At 42.8% G+C, this 14,636-nt stretch overlaps 1 protein-coding gene across 7 annotated transcripts in view; it reads right to left on the minus strand.

The window, feature by feature from the left end:
• Positions 1–14,636, minus strand: part of NAPB (NSF attachment protein beta) — a 54,337-nt gene that overhangs the window by 33,308 nt on the left and 6,393 nt on the right. For 3 of the 7 annotated variants that reach the window (XR_004969879.1, XR_004969880.1, XM_036321563.1), the window contains exon 2: positions 3,307–3,386. Coding sequence is in view for 4 of the 7 variants with exons in the window: in XM_036321563.1 (XP_036177456.1) it covers positions 3,307–3,386 (80 nt within the window). In the remaining 3 variants the exon portion in view is untranslated. Of the gene's footprint in view, positions 1–1,136; positions 1,235–3,306; positions 3,387–5,500; positions 5,550–14,636 lie in introns of those variants that run through there. The other 4 variants (XM_036321567.1, XM_036321564.1, XM_036321566.1 and 1 more) reach the window with 3 other exon arrangements.

Genomic DNA, 14,636 nt, shown 5'->3' on the forward strand with positions numbered 1-14,636 from the left:
TCTCAAAGAGTGATAATTAGGCCTTCAATTGTGGAATCCAAAGTTTTTTCTTAAATTCTGGAATAGGAAAGTTAGTACTAACAGGGATGGAGAGGAAGGAATTTGTTCCACTAGGAAAAGCACAATTAAGAATATCACAAAACCTTTTTGTATTTAAAAAAAAAAAAAAAAAGCACAATTCAAAAACATACAGAAAATAGTATCAGATGCCTAAGTACCCACTGCTTGTATTCCTGGGCAAGATTTAAAGAGTGCCCAGGAAGTTTTGAAAATATTTAACCACCAGCATGGAAGAGAGAACACTTCTTTGATGATTCATGAGGGGTTCCCAGAGGAGGGGCCGATGCCACTGCAAGGGTAGCGGTAGGCCCTGAGGTACTTGGGGCAGCAGCGAACTTCTGAGGGACAGTTCAGGAACGTATCAGCTGAATGGAAGCTTTGATGGGCTCTGCCCCGGAAGAGTGTGGTACTAACGTGGATCCCCAAGTCAAGTGCTTACATTGGCTCCAGTTACACGTGTTGGTCATTATCATTATTACACGCAAATCTACCCTACAACCAATACCAGTGGTTTGGTATGTTTAAATGTCATCACTTCCTTATAACCTACATCTTTCCTCTTCTACCAGTAACTTCATTTTTTGCAGTTTATCTATGCTGACTGTCCCAGAACCAATGACGGTCCATCCTTTCCTCACTGAGTATAATCCCACAACTCCAGGCTCTCTAGGGCTGGCTCCATTTCCCCAGACAATATTAAGTGTTTTGATTTTATCATTTCATGCTCCAAAGCTAATTGCTGGCTTTTATCATTTAGCTCTTCCAAAACTAATTGCTGGCTTACTTTTTCACTGAGCACTCATTCTAATCATGCTAACAAAAGCCACTCAATTTTCCCAAACTTAAAAGTGTATTTAAAAGAGCAGATATTAAACTAAAGTCATACAACTTCTCAAGCTAAATTTCTTCACCTGTCAAACTGGTCTAATACCTTCCAGGATGATCTCTCAAAAGCTCAGTATCAATTAAATTAACTTAATCTTTCTAACTTTTAAAACTTGAGATGCAATGGTGTTATGATAACCACCACTGCTACACAGAAATAATTTCACAGAATCTAATATTTAGCCATTTACTGCATGAGTCTCCTGAGCATCTGCCATGCTGCAGGCACCAGTCCAGGTCTTGCAGGTATAGTAGAGATGAAATATCCTGGACTTCTATGGTTTACATTCTAGTGAAGAGACAGTATATAATAAAAACACATACACAATATAATTAGTAAACAATTTTTAATTAATTTTGCTAGATAGTGAATTGCTATCTTTTTTTTTTTTAATATATTTTACTGATTTTTTACAGAGAGGAAGGGAGAGGGATAGAGAGTTAGAAACATCGATGAGAGAGAAACATTGATCAGCTGCCTCCTTCACACCCCCTACTGGGGATATGCCCGCAACCAAGGTACATGCCCTTGGCCGAAATCGAACCTGGGATCCTTATCCACTGAGCCAAACCGGTTAGGGCTGAATTGCTATCTTTAAAAGGGTTGGCCAGGGAAGACCTCACTGAAAAGGCAATATTTGAAGGAGATAAAGAGAACCAGCTACACTCTATTTTGAAGAAAGAGTGCCAAAAGGGCTTTGAGGAAGGAGCCCGGCGAATGAGGGGAGTGGGTAGGAGATGAGGTACAAGACAGGAAGAGTCAGGGATCAGAGACCAGGTAAGTCCTAGAAGGCCACTGTTCAGGACTTTAGCTCTTATCTGAAATAACATAAGCTGACACGTTTGAACGGAATTACTTTGGTGGTTCATTAAAACAGACCAGAAAAAAATGCAGAAGCTGAGATATCAGAGTAGGCAAGAGATGATGGGGGAGGATAAATACAAAGCCTCTTTAGTTATATTAATGTTAATAGCCTCTCTGAAATGGAATTTCCTTAGGTTAGAACATTTGATCACCAGATAAAACAAGTGGTCTTTTTAGATAAGACCACTCCTTCCCCTACTATTACAGGCCCTGAAAAAAACAAAAGATGTGAATGCTGAGATAATATTCCTTTCTCCTCCATTTTTTTTGCAGTAATTTATAATTCAGGCATAAGTGTATTTTGAAAACATATAACATGACCTTTTTATCTAAAACTAAACCTACAAAAAAATTTTAAAGCCAGAAAAAGACCTTTCATATTCATCTAGTTCAACAGCATTTCCTTCATTGAAATGATTTTTAAAAGCAAATGGGTAAACCAACCTTAAGCTTACACAAAGTTTTGTGTCAATTATCTATAATAATCTATAATAATAAAAGCATAATATGCTAATTAGACCGGACAGCTGGACGACCTTCCGGACAAAGCCGCTGCAGCTGCGAGGGCTGAGCCCCTTGCACGAATTTCGTGCATCAGGCCTCTGGTATCTTAATAGAGCTGAGGGTGGAAGGAATAGGAAATGGGGAAATGAACGTGTGGGGGGCAAGGACCCCACTGTAGGCCAGGGTGCAGAGACCATGTCCTTGTTCTGGTTGAAGGCCATCTTCATTTCACTAGAGAGATACCCTACCATGACAAGCCCCTTTTTCGAGGGATAGGGGATAACTTTGTTTCTCAAGTCAGTGTTAGAAAGAAACATCCCCTCTCAGACCAATGAAAATAATGATTCTGTTGACTTTGTTATGTGTAATTTCACTGGGTCGAAAGCATGACTTTAAAACATGACAAAAAGTCTGTTGGGGTATATATAAGTAACGCTCCCATTGTCACACTTCTCAGTGGAACCACAATCAATTATCACAGAGTTGTTCTCAGAGCAAGAAATAGAAGTTCTCTGCTACTGTGTAGGTAAAGAAAAGTAGGCATTTTTATTTGTTTTCATTGAGTTTTACTACAACTTTCAATTTTTATGGCAATAGATTTATTTGAGTACATTAATAAGAAGCAAAAATTACAGTTTGATCCTTAGTCAAGGCAACCAGTCTATGTATCTCTCATATTGATGTTTCTCTGTCTCTCCCTTCCTCCCTCTCTAAAGTGAAAAAAAAAAAGAAAGAAAAGAAAGAAAAAGAAAAAAATTACTATTACTGTAGGAAGTGGTTTATAGAAACTAAAACAGACCCAGTCCTTATGTTTAAATTTTATGTCAGGATTTCAACTTCATTCACTAAATCAAGGTCCTTTAATCCCAGTTCTGACACCTGGCTTGAGGCCTACAATCTTATTCTCTAAGGGGAGAGCAGTCATTTCCTCCTTCAAAATGATTTTAAAAGTATCTTCCTCAAAAGCAAGCAAATAAAAACTGTATACATACCACTCCAATTTTTAGCCATCTTGAACATATTTGCAGCTCTGGTATACATTTCACAAGCCTCTTCTATTCTTGTGTTTCCTCTGAGAAAAATTTAAAAAATGAGATTAAGTTTTTCTAAAATAACCATCCAAATTCCTAATCCTCAAATAATAATTACTTAATGAGCATATACTATGTGCCAGGCAAGCAGTATAGAATCCTAACAGCTGCTTATAGGGGAGACTCTTATTCCTATTTTGCAGATGAAGAAACTAAGGCAAACAAAAGTAAAGTAGCTAGCCCAAGTCACATAGCAAGGATGCCACAGAACTGAGACTCAAATACTGACCTGGCTGACCCCCAATCTTCACCCTTAACCAGAGTCCTCTCCGTGCATGCAAACTAAAGTTTATATCAATCTGAGAAATCAGAAGTAGCTTTTTCAGAGGAGATTAAAATTGGAAGGATAAAGACATCTTTTTTTTTATTTTTTTTTTATTTTATATTTTAATTAAATCTTTATTGTTCAGATTATTACATGTTTTCCTCTTTTTTTTTCCCCCCATAACTCCCCTCCTCCCAGTTCCCGCCCCACCCTCCGCCCTCACTCCCCACCCACTGTCCTCATCCATAGGTGCACGATTTTTGTCCAGTCTCTTCCCGCATCTCCCACACCCCTTTCCCCCCCAGGAATAGTCAGTCCATTCCCTTTCTATGTCCCTGATTCTATTATAATCAACAGTTCATTCTGTTCATCAGATTATTTATTCACTTGATTCTTAGATTCACTTGTTGATAGATGCATATTTGTTGTTCATAATTTGTATCTTTACCTTTTTCTTCCTCTTCCTCTTCTTAAAGGATACCTTTCAGCATTTCATATAATCCTGGTTTGGTGGTGATGAACTCCTTTAGCTTTTCCTTATCTGTGAAGCTCTTTATCTGACCTTCAATTCTGAATGATAGCTTTGCTGGATAAAGTAATCTTGGTTGTAGGTTCTTGGTATTCATCACTTTGAATATTTCTTGCCACTCCCTTCTGGCCTGCAAAGTTTCTGTTGAGAAATCAGCTGACAGTCGTATGGGTATTCCCTTGTAGGTAACTGAGTTTCTTTCTCTTGCTGTTTTTAAGATTCTCTCTTTATCTTTTGCTCTTGGCATTTTAATGATGATGTGTCTTGGTGTGGTCCTCTTTGGATTCCTTTTGTTTGGGGTTCTCCGCGCTTCTTGGACCTGTAAGTCCATTTCTTTCACCAGGTGGGGGAAGTTTTCTGTCATTATTTCTTCAAATAGGTTTTCAATATCTTGCTCTCTCTCATCTTCTGGCACCCCTATAATTCTGATGTTGGTACGCTTGAAGCTGTCCCAGAGGCTCCTTACACTATCCTTGCATTTTTGGATTCTTTTTTCATTTTGCTTTTCAAGGTTGGGTGTTTTTTGCTTCCTCGCATTTCAAATCATTGACTTGATTCTTGCGCTCCTCTGGTCTGCTGTCGGGAGTCTGTATAATATTCGTTATTTCAGTCCGTGTATGCTTAATTTCTAGTTGGTTCCCCAATATAAGATCGAGGGCCTCATTAGTTTTCTTGTAGATCTCATTAAGTTTATCGGCGGCTTCTAAACAGTTCTTGAGAGACCTTAAAAGTGTGGTTCTGAACTCTATATCTTCCATTGACAATTTTGTCCTGTTTCTTTGTCTCCGCATTTTGTTATGCTTCCTTGGTGCATCCCCCTAGTGGTCTTTGTTCGCAGTCTTATAGTTAAATCTTGATTGTTGTAGCTAATTCCAGGGAGGGTTTGACCTCCAGGCCAAGTGGCTATGAGAATCAGCTGTGTCAGCAGTGAGAGAACTTCTGTCCTCTAGGGAGGTGCTAATCTAGCCTTTGCCTGAGGCTATCCGGCAAAAGCCTCTGTGCAGGGCTTGGGCGGGGCGGGGCGGGTCGCACAGGATCAACAGGGTGGGCTGGAGAGAGCAGTTATGGCGGCTCTCAGTCCTGTCCCCAGGGGCTCTGCCTCTCTGAGTCCCAGCACCCGCTGCAAAGCTCGGAGAGAAAGCTGCACTCGCTCTGACTGAAGCCAGACAGTCCCGCTTCTCCCATTTGAGTCTGGGTCCCTAGAGACTCGCCCGGATCTGGAGCTCAGAGTCTGCGACTCCCTCCCGATTGAAAATGCCAACCGCGCCCTCCGCCGCCAGCCCGCTGCGCACACTCCGCACCTCAGAATTTGACTTCAGCACTGCGCCTCCTCTGAGTGTCCGTATGCGTTTCTCTTTCCTCCTAGTTGTAGGACTTCCACTCAGCCAGCGTTCCTGTGGTTCTGGGTGATGTCCCTTCCGTTTTTTGGTTTCACTTTTGAAGTAGTTGTTCAAAGCAGCAAACTCCAGCGTTAACCTATGCCGCCATCTTGGTTCTCTCCAATGCATCGGAAGGATAAAGACATCTTTACCAAGTTAATTTCCAACAGTTTGGCATTATGTTTATTTAGACTTGAAAATGAAAACAAAACCTGAAGCCAGAGCATATAAGAACGAGTCACACTGCTCTATGGCTAATATCTGTCAGCTGTGCCAGGGAACAAGCCCTTCCCCAGGGTGGAAGGGGCCTTTGGGTCCTGCCACTCACTGGTGTGGAAATGCATTTTATAACATCCTTAGAGGAGGGAACTCCACTGCTGCTTTCAGAACATTCAGTTCTAGAAAGTTCTTCACAAGGCAGCTGATTACATTGAGGAACAGTTTTAGCTGCTTAGAAATTTCTTCTCACATAAAGACCAAAATAACCCTATATAACTTCCACCAATTTTCAAAATCAACCTTGTTTTCACTATGCTCAGGCCCCTCAATTAAAGACGTTTCTCATCTTATCTATCTATATTATAAACACAGAATAACCAGAGGAAAACCATGACACAGCAGACTGTAACTGTGCAGAACACATGATGAGTAACTGAGAGTGAGTATGGACATAAACACTAATAGTTATAGCCAGTTTGGCTTAGCGGATAGAGTGTCGGCCTGCGGACTGAAGGGTCCCAGGCTCAGTTCTGGTCAAGGGCACCTGCCTGGGTTGTGGGCTCGATCCCCAGTAGGGGGCGTGCAGGAGGCAGCCGATCGATGATTCTCTCATCATTGATATTTCTATCTTTCTCTCCCTCTCCCTTCTTCTCTGAAATCAATAAAAATGTATTTTTAAAAAAGACTAAGAGACAAGAAAGGTCAAGGCTGACAAAAGTGAGTATGACATGAACATGAATGAGGGCATCTGCATATGCCAGGAACTCCAACAGGCTTCAAACTCCAGTTTAGAGGCATGCAGTTCACTGCAGTTTAGCTGGTAGGCCCAGGTATGAATTATATCTTAGACAACAGTAACTACTAACTGACTCTAGCCTAGTTCTTTAATTCTTAGGGCCTATATTTTAGCATGTGTAAACTGAGGATAATATTATCTATATCTCTGGGTTATTATGAGGATCAAAAGAAATAATCCATAATAATTGCCATTGCAGGACTTGACCCAGAATATATACTCAATTAGTATGATTATTATAATTGGATTTATGTATTGAAGGCATAAAATCCTTTAGAAGTGTTTGTACACCACCTATAATAATAAAAGTGTGATATGCTAATTAGACCAGACAGCAGAACAACCTTCGGATATCATTCTGGACATCCTTCCGGACAAAGACGTGGCAGTGGGGGCCAAGGCAGAGGCGGTTAGGGGCGTTCAGGCAGGGAGGCGAGTGGTTAGGGGTGATCAGGCAGGCAGGTGAATGGTTAGGGACAATCAGGCAGGCTGGCAGAGTGGTTAGAGGCAATGAGGTAGGCAGGTGAGCAGTTAGGGGAAATCAGGCAGGCAGACAAGCAGTTAGGAGTGATCAGGCAGGCAGGCGAGTGGTTAGGGGTGATCAGGCAGGCTGGCAGAGTTGTTAGGGGCAATCAGGCAGGCTGGCAGAGTGGTTAGGAGTGATCAGGCAGACAGGCAGGGTGGTTAGGGGCGATGAGGCAGGCAGGCAGGCAGACAGAGGCAGTTAGGTGTGATCAGGCAGGCAGGCAGGCAAGTGGTTAGGGGTGATCAGGCAGGCAGGCGAGTGGTTAGGGGTGATCAGGCAGGCAGGCAGGCAAGCAGTTAGGGGCAATGAGGTAAGCAGGCAAGTGATTAGGGGTTATCAGGCAGGCAGGCGAGTGGTTAAGGGTGATCAGGCAGGCAGACAGAGTGGTTAGGGGCAATGAGGCAGGCAGGTGAGCGGTTAGGGGAAATGAGACAGGCAGGCAGAGGCAGTTAGAGCAATGAGGCAGGCAGGGGCGATCAGGGGCCATCAGGCAGGCAAGCAGTTAGGAGCGATCAGGCAGGCAGGCGAGCAGTTAGGGGCCATCAGGCAAGCAAGTAGGTGAATAATTAGGGGTGAGCAGGCAGGCAGGCAGAGTGGTTAGGGGCAATCAGGCAGGCAGGACAGTGATTATGGGCAATCAGGCAGGCAGGCAAGCAGTTAGGGGCATCAGGCAGGCAGAGTGGTTAGGGGTGATCAGACAGGCAGGCAGAATGGATAGGGGCAATCAGGCAGGCAGGTGAGTGGTTAGGGGCGATCAGGCAGGCAGGCAGGTGAGCAGTTAGGAGCCAATGGTCTCGGATTGCGAGAGGGATGTCCGACTGCCAGTTTAGGCCCGCAGGACCAAGCCTAAACCGGCAGTCGGACATCCCCCAAGGGATCCCGGACTGCGAGAGGGTGCAGGCCGGGCTGAGGGACCCTTCCCTCCTCCTCCGTGCATGAGTTTCATGCACCGGGCCTCTAGTTATTCAAAATAGTCAAAAAGAGGAAACAACCAAAATATCCATCAACTGATAAATGAATAAGTAAAATGTGGTATACACATACAGACATATTATTAGACAATAAAAAGGAATGAAGTCCTGATATATGATATAATGTAGATGAGCCTTGAAAGCATTATATGTTAAGTGAAAGAAGCCAGTCACAAAAGAGCTTATATTGTACAATTCCACTTATGCTAGAGGCCCGGTGCATGGATTTGTTCACAGGTGGGGTCCAGCCAGGGGGAGGGGCCACAGGAGGTTGGCTGGCCAGCCCCGCCCCAGATCGGGCCGGATGGCTGGCCGCAGTGCATGTCATAGCAACCAGTTGTTCCAGTCGCTTGGCTTTTATATATATAGATGAGAGGTATAGAACAGGCAAATCCATAGAGACAGAAAACAGATTACTGGCTGCCTAGTGGGGGAGTGCTGAAAAAAAAAAATGGCAGAGCTTCCTTCTGGATTATGAATATGTTCTAAAACTGATTGCTGCAATGGTTACACAGCTCCATGAATATGCTAAAAATGATTGATTTCTACACTTTTAATGTATATATATATACACATATAAAAAAACAAACAGCCCTAACCGGTCTGGCTCAGTGGATAGAGCATTGGCCTGCGGACTGAAGGGTCCCAGGTACGATTCCAGTCAAGGGCATGTATTTTGGTTGTGGGCATATCCCCATTAGGGGTGTGCAGGAGGCAGCTGATCGATGTTTCTCTCTCATCGATGTTTCTAACTCTCTATCCCTCTCCCCTCCTCTTTGTAAAAAAATCAATAAAATATATATTAAAAAAAAACGTTTGGGGGCTATGTCACGCAGCAAGTGACAGGATGGCAACAAGCCATACCAAAAGTGAAAGTGAAGAATAGCAAGGCCTTTTCTTACTCACACCTCATGCTCCTTTTCCTCCACTTCAAATCTGCACATATATATTTTAAAAAACCAATTAGCTAATTTCCACAATGAAAAATTCCCAACATGAGGGAGCAACTAAGATGGCGGCATAGGTAAACACCGGGAAATTGTCGCCTCCCACAACAATTGAAAATTACCCCAAAGGACTGAGCAAACATCATCCAGAACAACAGGAAGGCTGGCTGAGTGTAAATTCCACAACTAGAAGGAAAGAAAAGCACGCTGAGAGCCAGAGGCGCTGCGGAGGTGAAGTGCAGAGGTACGGCGGCGCGCGCGCGAGGAAAGGGGGTGGTGCCTGAGGACGCGGCTGTCTTTTTGAATCACAAACTCCCGACGGCTCTGAACTCCAGTTCCGGGAAGTCTCTGGGGACCCAGGTCTCACACGGGGAGAAGCTGGTCTGTCCGGCAGCAAGCGAACTTGAGGGCGGCTTTCCCTCAGAGGTGCTTGCAGCCGTTACCGGAACACTGAGACGCGCGACTCCGGGCGGAGAATCGGCCATGGCCGCTTTCTCCACCCTCTGACTCCCTGAGACCCCGCCCCACCCAGGCTGCGGCAGAGGCTTTTGCATGTGAATGTACCTAACTGCAGCCGAACCAGGCAGACCTGGAACTTCCAAGAGAAGGCCCAAGGCCCCGCAGCGGCTTGCATTGCTTCACAGCTGAGCCTCTTCGTGGCTCCTGCTGTGTGGCCTCAGGCAGAGGCTGAATTAGCACCTCCTTAGATCCAGGAGCCACTGTACCCAGTGGTCAGAGGGGGTCCATCCAGACTGCAACTCCTCAGATCCATAAGGGACGCACTCAGGGAGCAGACTCAGTGAGCACCAAAGCCCCACTGAAGCAAGTCTTGCCCCAGAAGGGTGTCTTCAGCACAGAAGTTCTCCCACTTTAGACACAGCTGATTCTCACAGCCAATTGGCCTGGAGGTCAATTCCTCCCAGTGATTCTACAACAACCAAGGCACCAAGAGTGCACCAAGAGTGTCCACCCCAGGTAACTGGGGAGGCTGAGCTACTGGGCCCTACAGGACACCTGGCGCACAGGGCCACTCTATCAACACAGGGAAGCTGCCAAAATGCGGAGACAAAGAAACAGGTCACAAATGGCAGAAATGGAGGAAAGCAAACGACTGGATATAGAGTTCAAGGCCACGTTTATAAGGTTTTTCAAGAATTTTATGGAAACCGCCGATAAATTTAATGAATCCCTCAATAAGTATAGGGAGACCATGGAGGACATGAAAAAGGACCAACTAGAAATTAAGCATACACTGACTGAAATAAAGAATAATTTACAGAGATCCAGCAGCAGAAAAGAGGATCCCAAGAATCAAGTCAAAGATTTGAAATACAAAGAAACAAAAAATACCCAACCGAAAAAGAAAAAAGAAAAGAGATTCCAAAAATATGAAGATAGTGTAAGGAACCTCTGGGACAACTTCAAGCGTACCAACATCAGAATTATAGGGGTACCAGAAGGAGAGAGAGGGCAAGATATTGAAAACCTTTTTGAAGAAATAATGACAGAAAACTTCCCCTACCTGGTGAAAGAAATGGACTTACAAGTCCAGGAAGCGCAGAGAACCCCAAACAAAAGGAATCCAAGGAGGACCACACCAAGACACATCATAATTAAAATGCCAAGAGCAAAAGATAAAGAGAGAATCTTAAAAGCAGCAAGAGAAAGACAGTCAGTTACCTACAAGGGAGTACCCATACGACTGTCAGCTGATTTCTCAACAGAAACCATGCAGGCCAGAAGAGACTGGCAAGAAATATTCAAAGTGGTGAATAGCAAGAACCTGCAACCAAGATTACTTTATCCAGCAAAGCTATCATTCAGAATAGAAGGTCAGATAAAGAGCTTCACGGATAAGAAAAAGCTAAAGGAGTTCATCACCACCAAACCAGCATTATATGAAATGCTGAAAGGTATTCTTTAAGAAGAGGAAGAAGAAAAAGGAACTCTTACCATTTGCCACAGCAGGGATGGAACTTGAGAGCGGATAAATACCACAGGATCTCACTCATTTGTGGAATATAATGAACAACATAAGCTGATGAACAAGGACTGATCCAGAGACGGAGAGGCATTGATTGGACTGTCGGGACTTGGAGGGAAGGTAGGGGAGGGTGAGGGTAAGGGGGAAAGATCAACCAAAGGACTTATATGCAAGCATATAGGCCTAACCAATGGACATGGACAACGGGGGGGTGAGGGCATGAGCGGGGGTGGGGGGGGTGGGGGGTAGAGGGTAACGTGGGGACAAGGACACATATGTAATATCTTAATCAATAAAAAATATATTAAAAAAAACAAAAAAAAAAACAAAAAAAAAGATAAAAAAAAAAAAAAAAAAAAGAAAAATTCCCAACATGACAGAGTTTTCAATATTAACCATAGCTCTTTGGATCTAACAAAAACTTGCTATTTTCTTGTGTCTTGTTTTTCTAAAGTATACCAGGAATCTTTACCTATAATTATAACACAATCATTCTTATTAAAGGTTTCCAAATAGAACTAGCTTAATTAAAATATACTTCATCCTATTATTTTCAGAGATAGAACGCCTACATTATGCCAGGTTTTATGCTGGTTATTTCCACGTTATGTCATTTCACTATTGCAACAATCATGAAAGACGCTATATCCATTTTAAAGAAGAGAAAACTGTATCTGGAGGTCATGGCTCACCCAAGGTCATTCAGGCAAGGTCAGTGGTGAAACTGAACACCTGATTTCAAGTTTAGTGAGCATTATAAAAATATTAAGTGCACCCTCCTGCTAGACTCAAGACCCTCACCTCTCTTAAAACATAAATATTTTTGCCTGGGCCAGCGTGGCTCAGCGGTTGAGGGTGTCGACCTATGACCAGGAGGTCACGGTTGGATTCCCAGTCAGGGCACATGCCTGCGCTGTGGGCTCAGTCCCCACTGGGGGGATGTGCAAAAGGTAGCTGATGGATGATTCTCTCTCATCATTGATGTTTCTTCTCTCTCTCCCTCTCCCTTCCTCTCTGAAATCAATAAATATATGTTAAAAAAAAAAAAGAAAAAACATAGTATTTTTATTTTCAAAGTACTAGAGAAAGCCACTTATCATAAAGATAACTTAAGTTTAAAATTTAACGAAATAAAAGGACTTTTGAAATTATTTCAAATGCCTATTCTAGTAAAAGAATAGGCATATGAAAGTTAATTTTTATAAGTTTTAAGGACAAACATTCAGAGTTCACAATCAAATAATGCAACTGATTATTATCCAGAGACCACACACTGAGGTAGAAGAGTCTAGAAAACACAAACAAGTTTCTGTGAGGTAAACTACATTATAAAGTGGATATAATGTATATAATGATAATAAATTGACATTAAGAAAGCTAAATTGGGCCAAATTGACTATTTTTTGCACCTGTGCAAGAATTTGTGCACCAGGCCTCTGGTTAGAAATAAAATAATTAGAATTAAGATATTTAAAAACAGAATCCATTAGCCCATTAAGAGAAATACATTATAACCTAGAGGGTTTATTATGGTATCTTAACCTTGAAGAAGAAAACACTTTACCACCATGAAGAAAACAGTGACCAGCCTGAACAAGAACCACCAGCACCATCCCCACCACCAAGCAGCCCAGCGGACTTTCCCCTTCCCTCCAATTCCTGGGGCAAGGCTGACCTCCCTCCTCTTTTCGATCATGCTTACTCAGGAATCATTCATTGAGATCAGTGTGTGCCAGAAAACACAGGAAATAAAGTTCCTACCCCTTAATGCTAAGGAAAGAACATTAAACTTCAGGTTAGAAAAAACAGAGTGTCCAACCCCCACCCATGTTACACTGAGAAAGCTTGGTCACAGCCCTATGTTCCACTGACATCAGCGAGTAGGGGAGCTGTGTCTTGAGTCCTTGAAGTCAGCCTGTGAGTCCCTGCTTCTCCTCACTATGCCATCCTGTTCGTTCCCATTTAGAGAGCTGGCAGGGAATCAGCTCAGGAAAATTACAGGCCCATTATTTCAGAGAGCTCGGATGATACCTACATGCAGATAAGTCATTTGTGTGTGTGTTTTTTATTTATTTATTTTTTTTTATTGATTTCAGAGAGGAAGGGAGAGGAAGAGAGAGATAGAAACATCAATGATAAGAGAGAATCATTGATTGGCTGCCTCCTGCATGTCCCCTACTGGGGATCGAGCCTGCAACCCAGGCACATGCCCTTGATCAGGAATCGAACCCGGGACCTTTCAGTCTGCAGGCCAATGCTCTATGCACTGAGCCAAACTGGCTAGGGCAATGCATTTGAGTTTTAAAACCCAACTGATCATCAAATAATGTGAAGTCTTGTTTTTGCCCTGTGAACCTAAATAAAGAAAACCTCATTTAAAATGGAGCTGGAAAGGGGAATATCTTCCCCACCCAGGCACTGAGGGAGCTGGGTGGGGGGCCTGCCCCAATCGATCGCCCCGCAGGGGAGATGGTGAAGCAGGTGAGGGGATGGCACCAGGCCAAGGCGGGGCTGTGGGGCTGCAAGGCTGGGGTTTCGAGCTGGGGCTGTGAGGCTGGGGCACAAGCCAGGGGCCGATCTCCGCAGGCCATCCTGAGGGACCCCACCTGTGCAAGAATTTGTGCAGCAGGCCTCTGGTTAGAAATAAAATAATTACAATTAAGATATTTAAAAACAGAATCCATTAGCCCATTAAGAGAAATACATTATAACCTAGAGGGTTTATTCAAGGAATGCAAGGACAGTTCATTATGAGGAAATTCATGAATTAACATATTAATAACAAAGGAGAAAAATCATGTTTACCTCCACAGATATGGAAAAGGCCTTAAAAATGTAACTTCATTCAATAACTCATGAAAACATCCATTAAGACAGGAATTGACAGATACTTCCTTACCATGAAAAAGTATATACTTGAACCAAGAAAGTAGTGATATATTAGTTAGATTTTAATTAAATACCATTCTTACAATAAGCTCCATTTAAATACAGAAATAGCTAACATTGTGAAATTCTCTTACTAAGTTTCCTTACTGTGAACTCTGTCAGTCACTGAAAAAATTTTGAAGGTATAAAAGCTTTACTGATTTTATAATCTAATCATATAATCAAAAATTAAAAGCATAAAAATAGATTATAAAGTCTTCTATAACTAGGATAACCCTATATCTTGGTTGTAAGAACACCCTTGATTTATATCTATTTCTTGATACCTCACAAATATCCCAGTTTGGCCAAGGTTGTGGTTTCAATACTTGATCAGGGCACATGCAAATAGCAACCAATGAATGCATAAGTAAGTGGAACAACAAATCTATATCTGTCTGTCAGTCTCACTTCCTCTCTCTCTAAAATCCATCCATCAATCAATCAATCCCAGTTTGGACAATATGTTCACAGCCAATCTATAACCCACAGAAATAGGGAAATATATTCATATATATATTTTTTAATCCTTACCAGAGCCTATTTTCCATTGATTTTTAGAGAGAATGGAAGAGAGAGGGAAAGGCAGAGAAATATCGTTGTGAGAGAAACACATCGATTGGTTGCCTCGTGCACATGCCTGACCAGGTCCTGGGCCAGGAAGGAGCCTGCAACCAAGGTATGTGT

This window comes from Myotis myotis, unplaced genomic scaffold (assembly GCF_014108235.1).
Source record: "Myotis myotis isolate mMyoMyo1 unplaced genomic scaffold, mMyoMyo1.p scaffold_m19_p_9, whole genome shotgun sequence".
NCBI classification, from domain to species: domain Eukaryota; kingdom Metazoa; phylum Chordata; class Mammalia; order Chiroptera; family Vespertilionidae; genus Myotis; species Myotis myotis.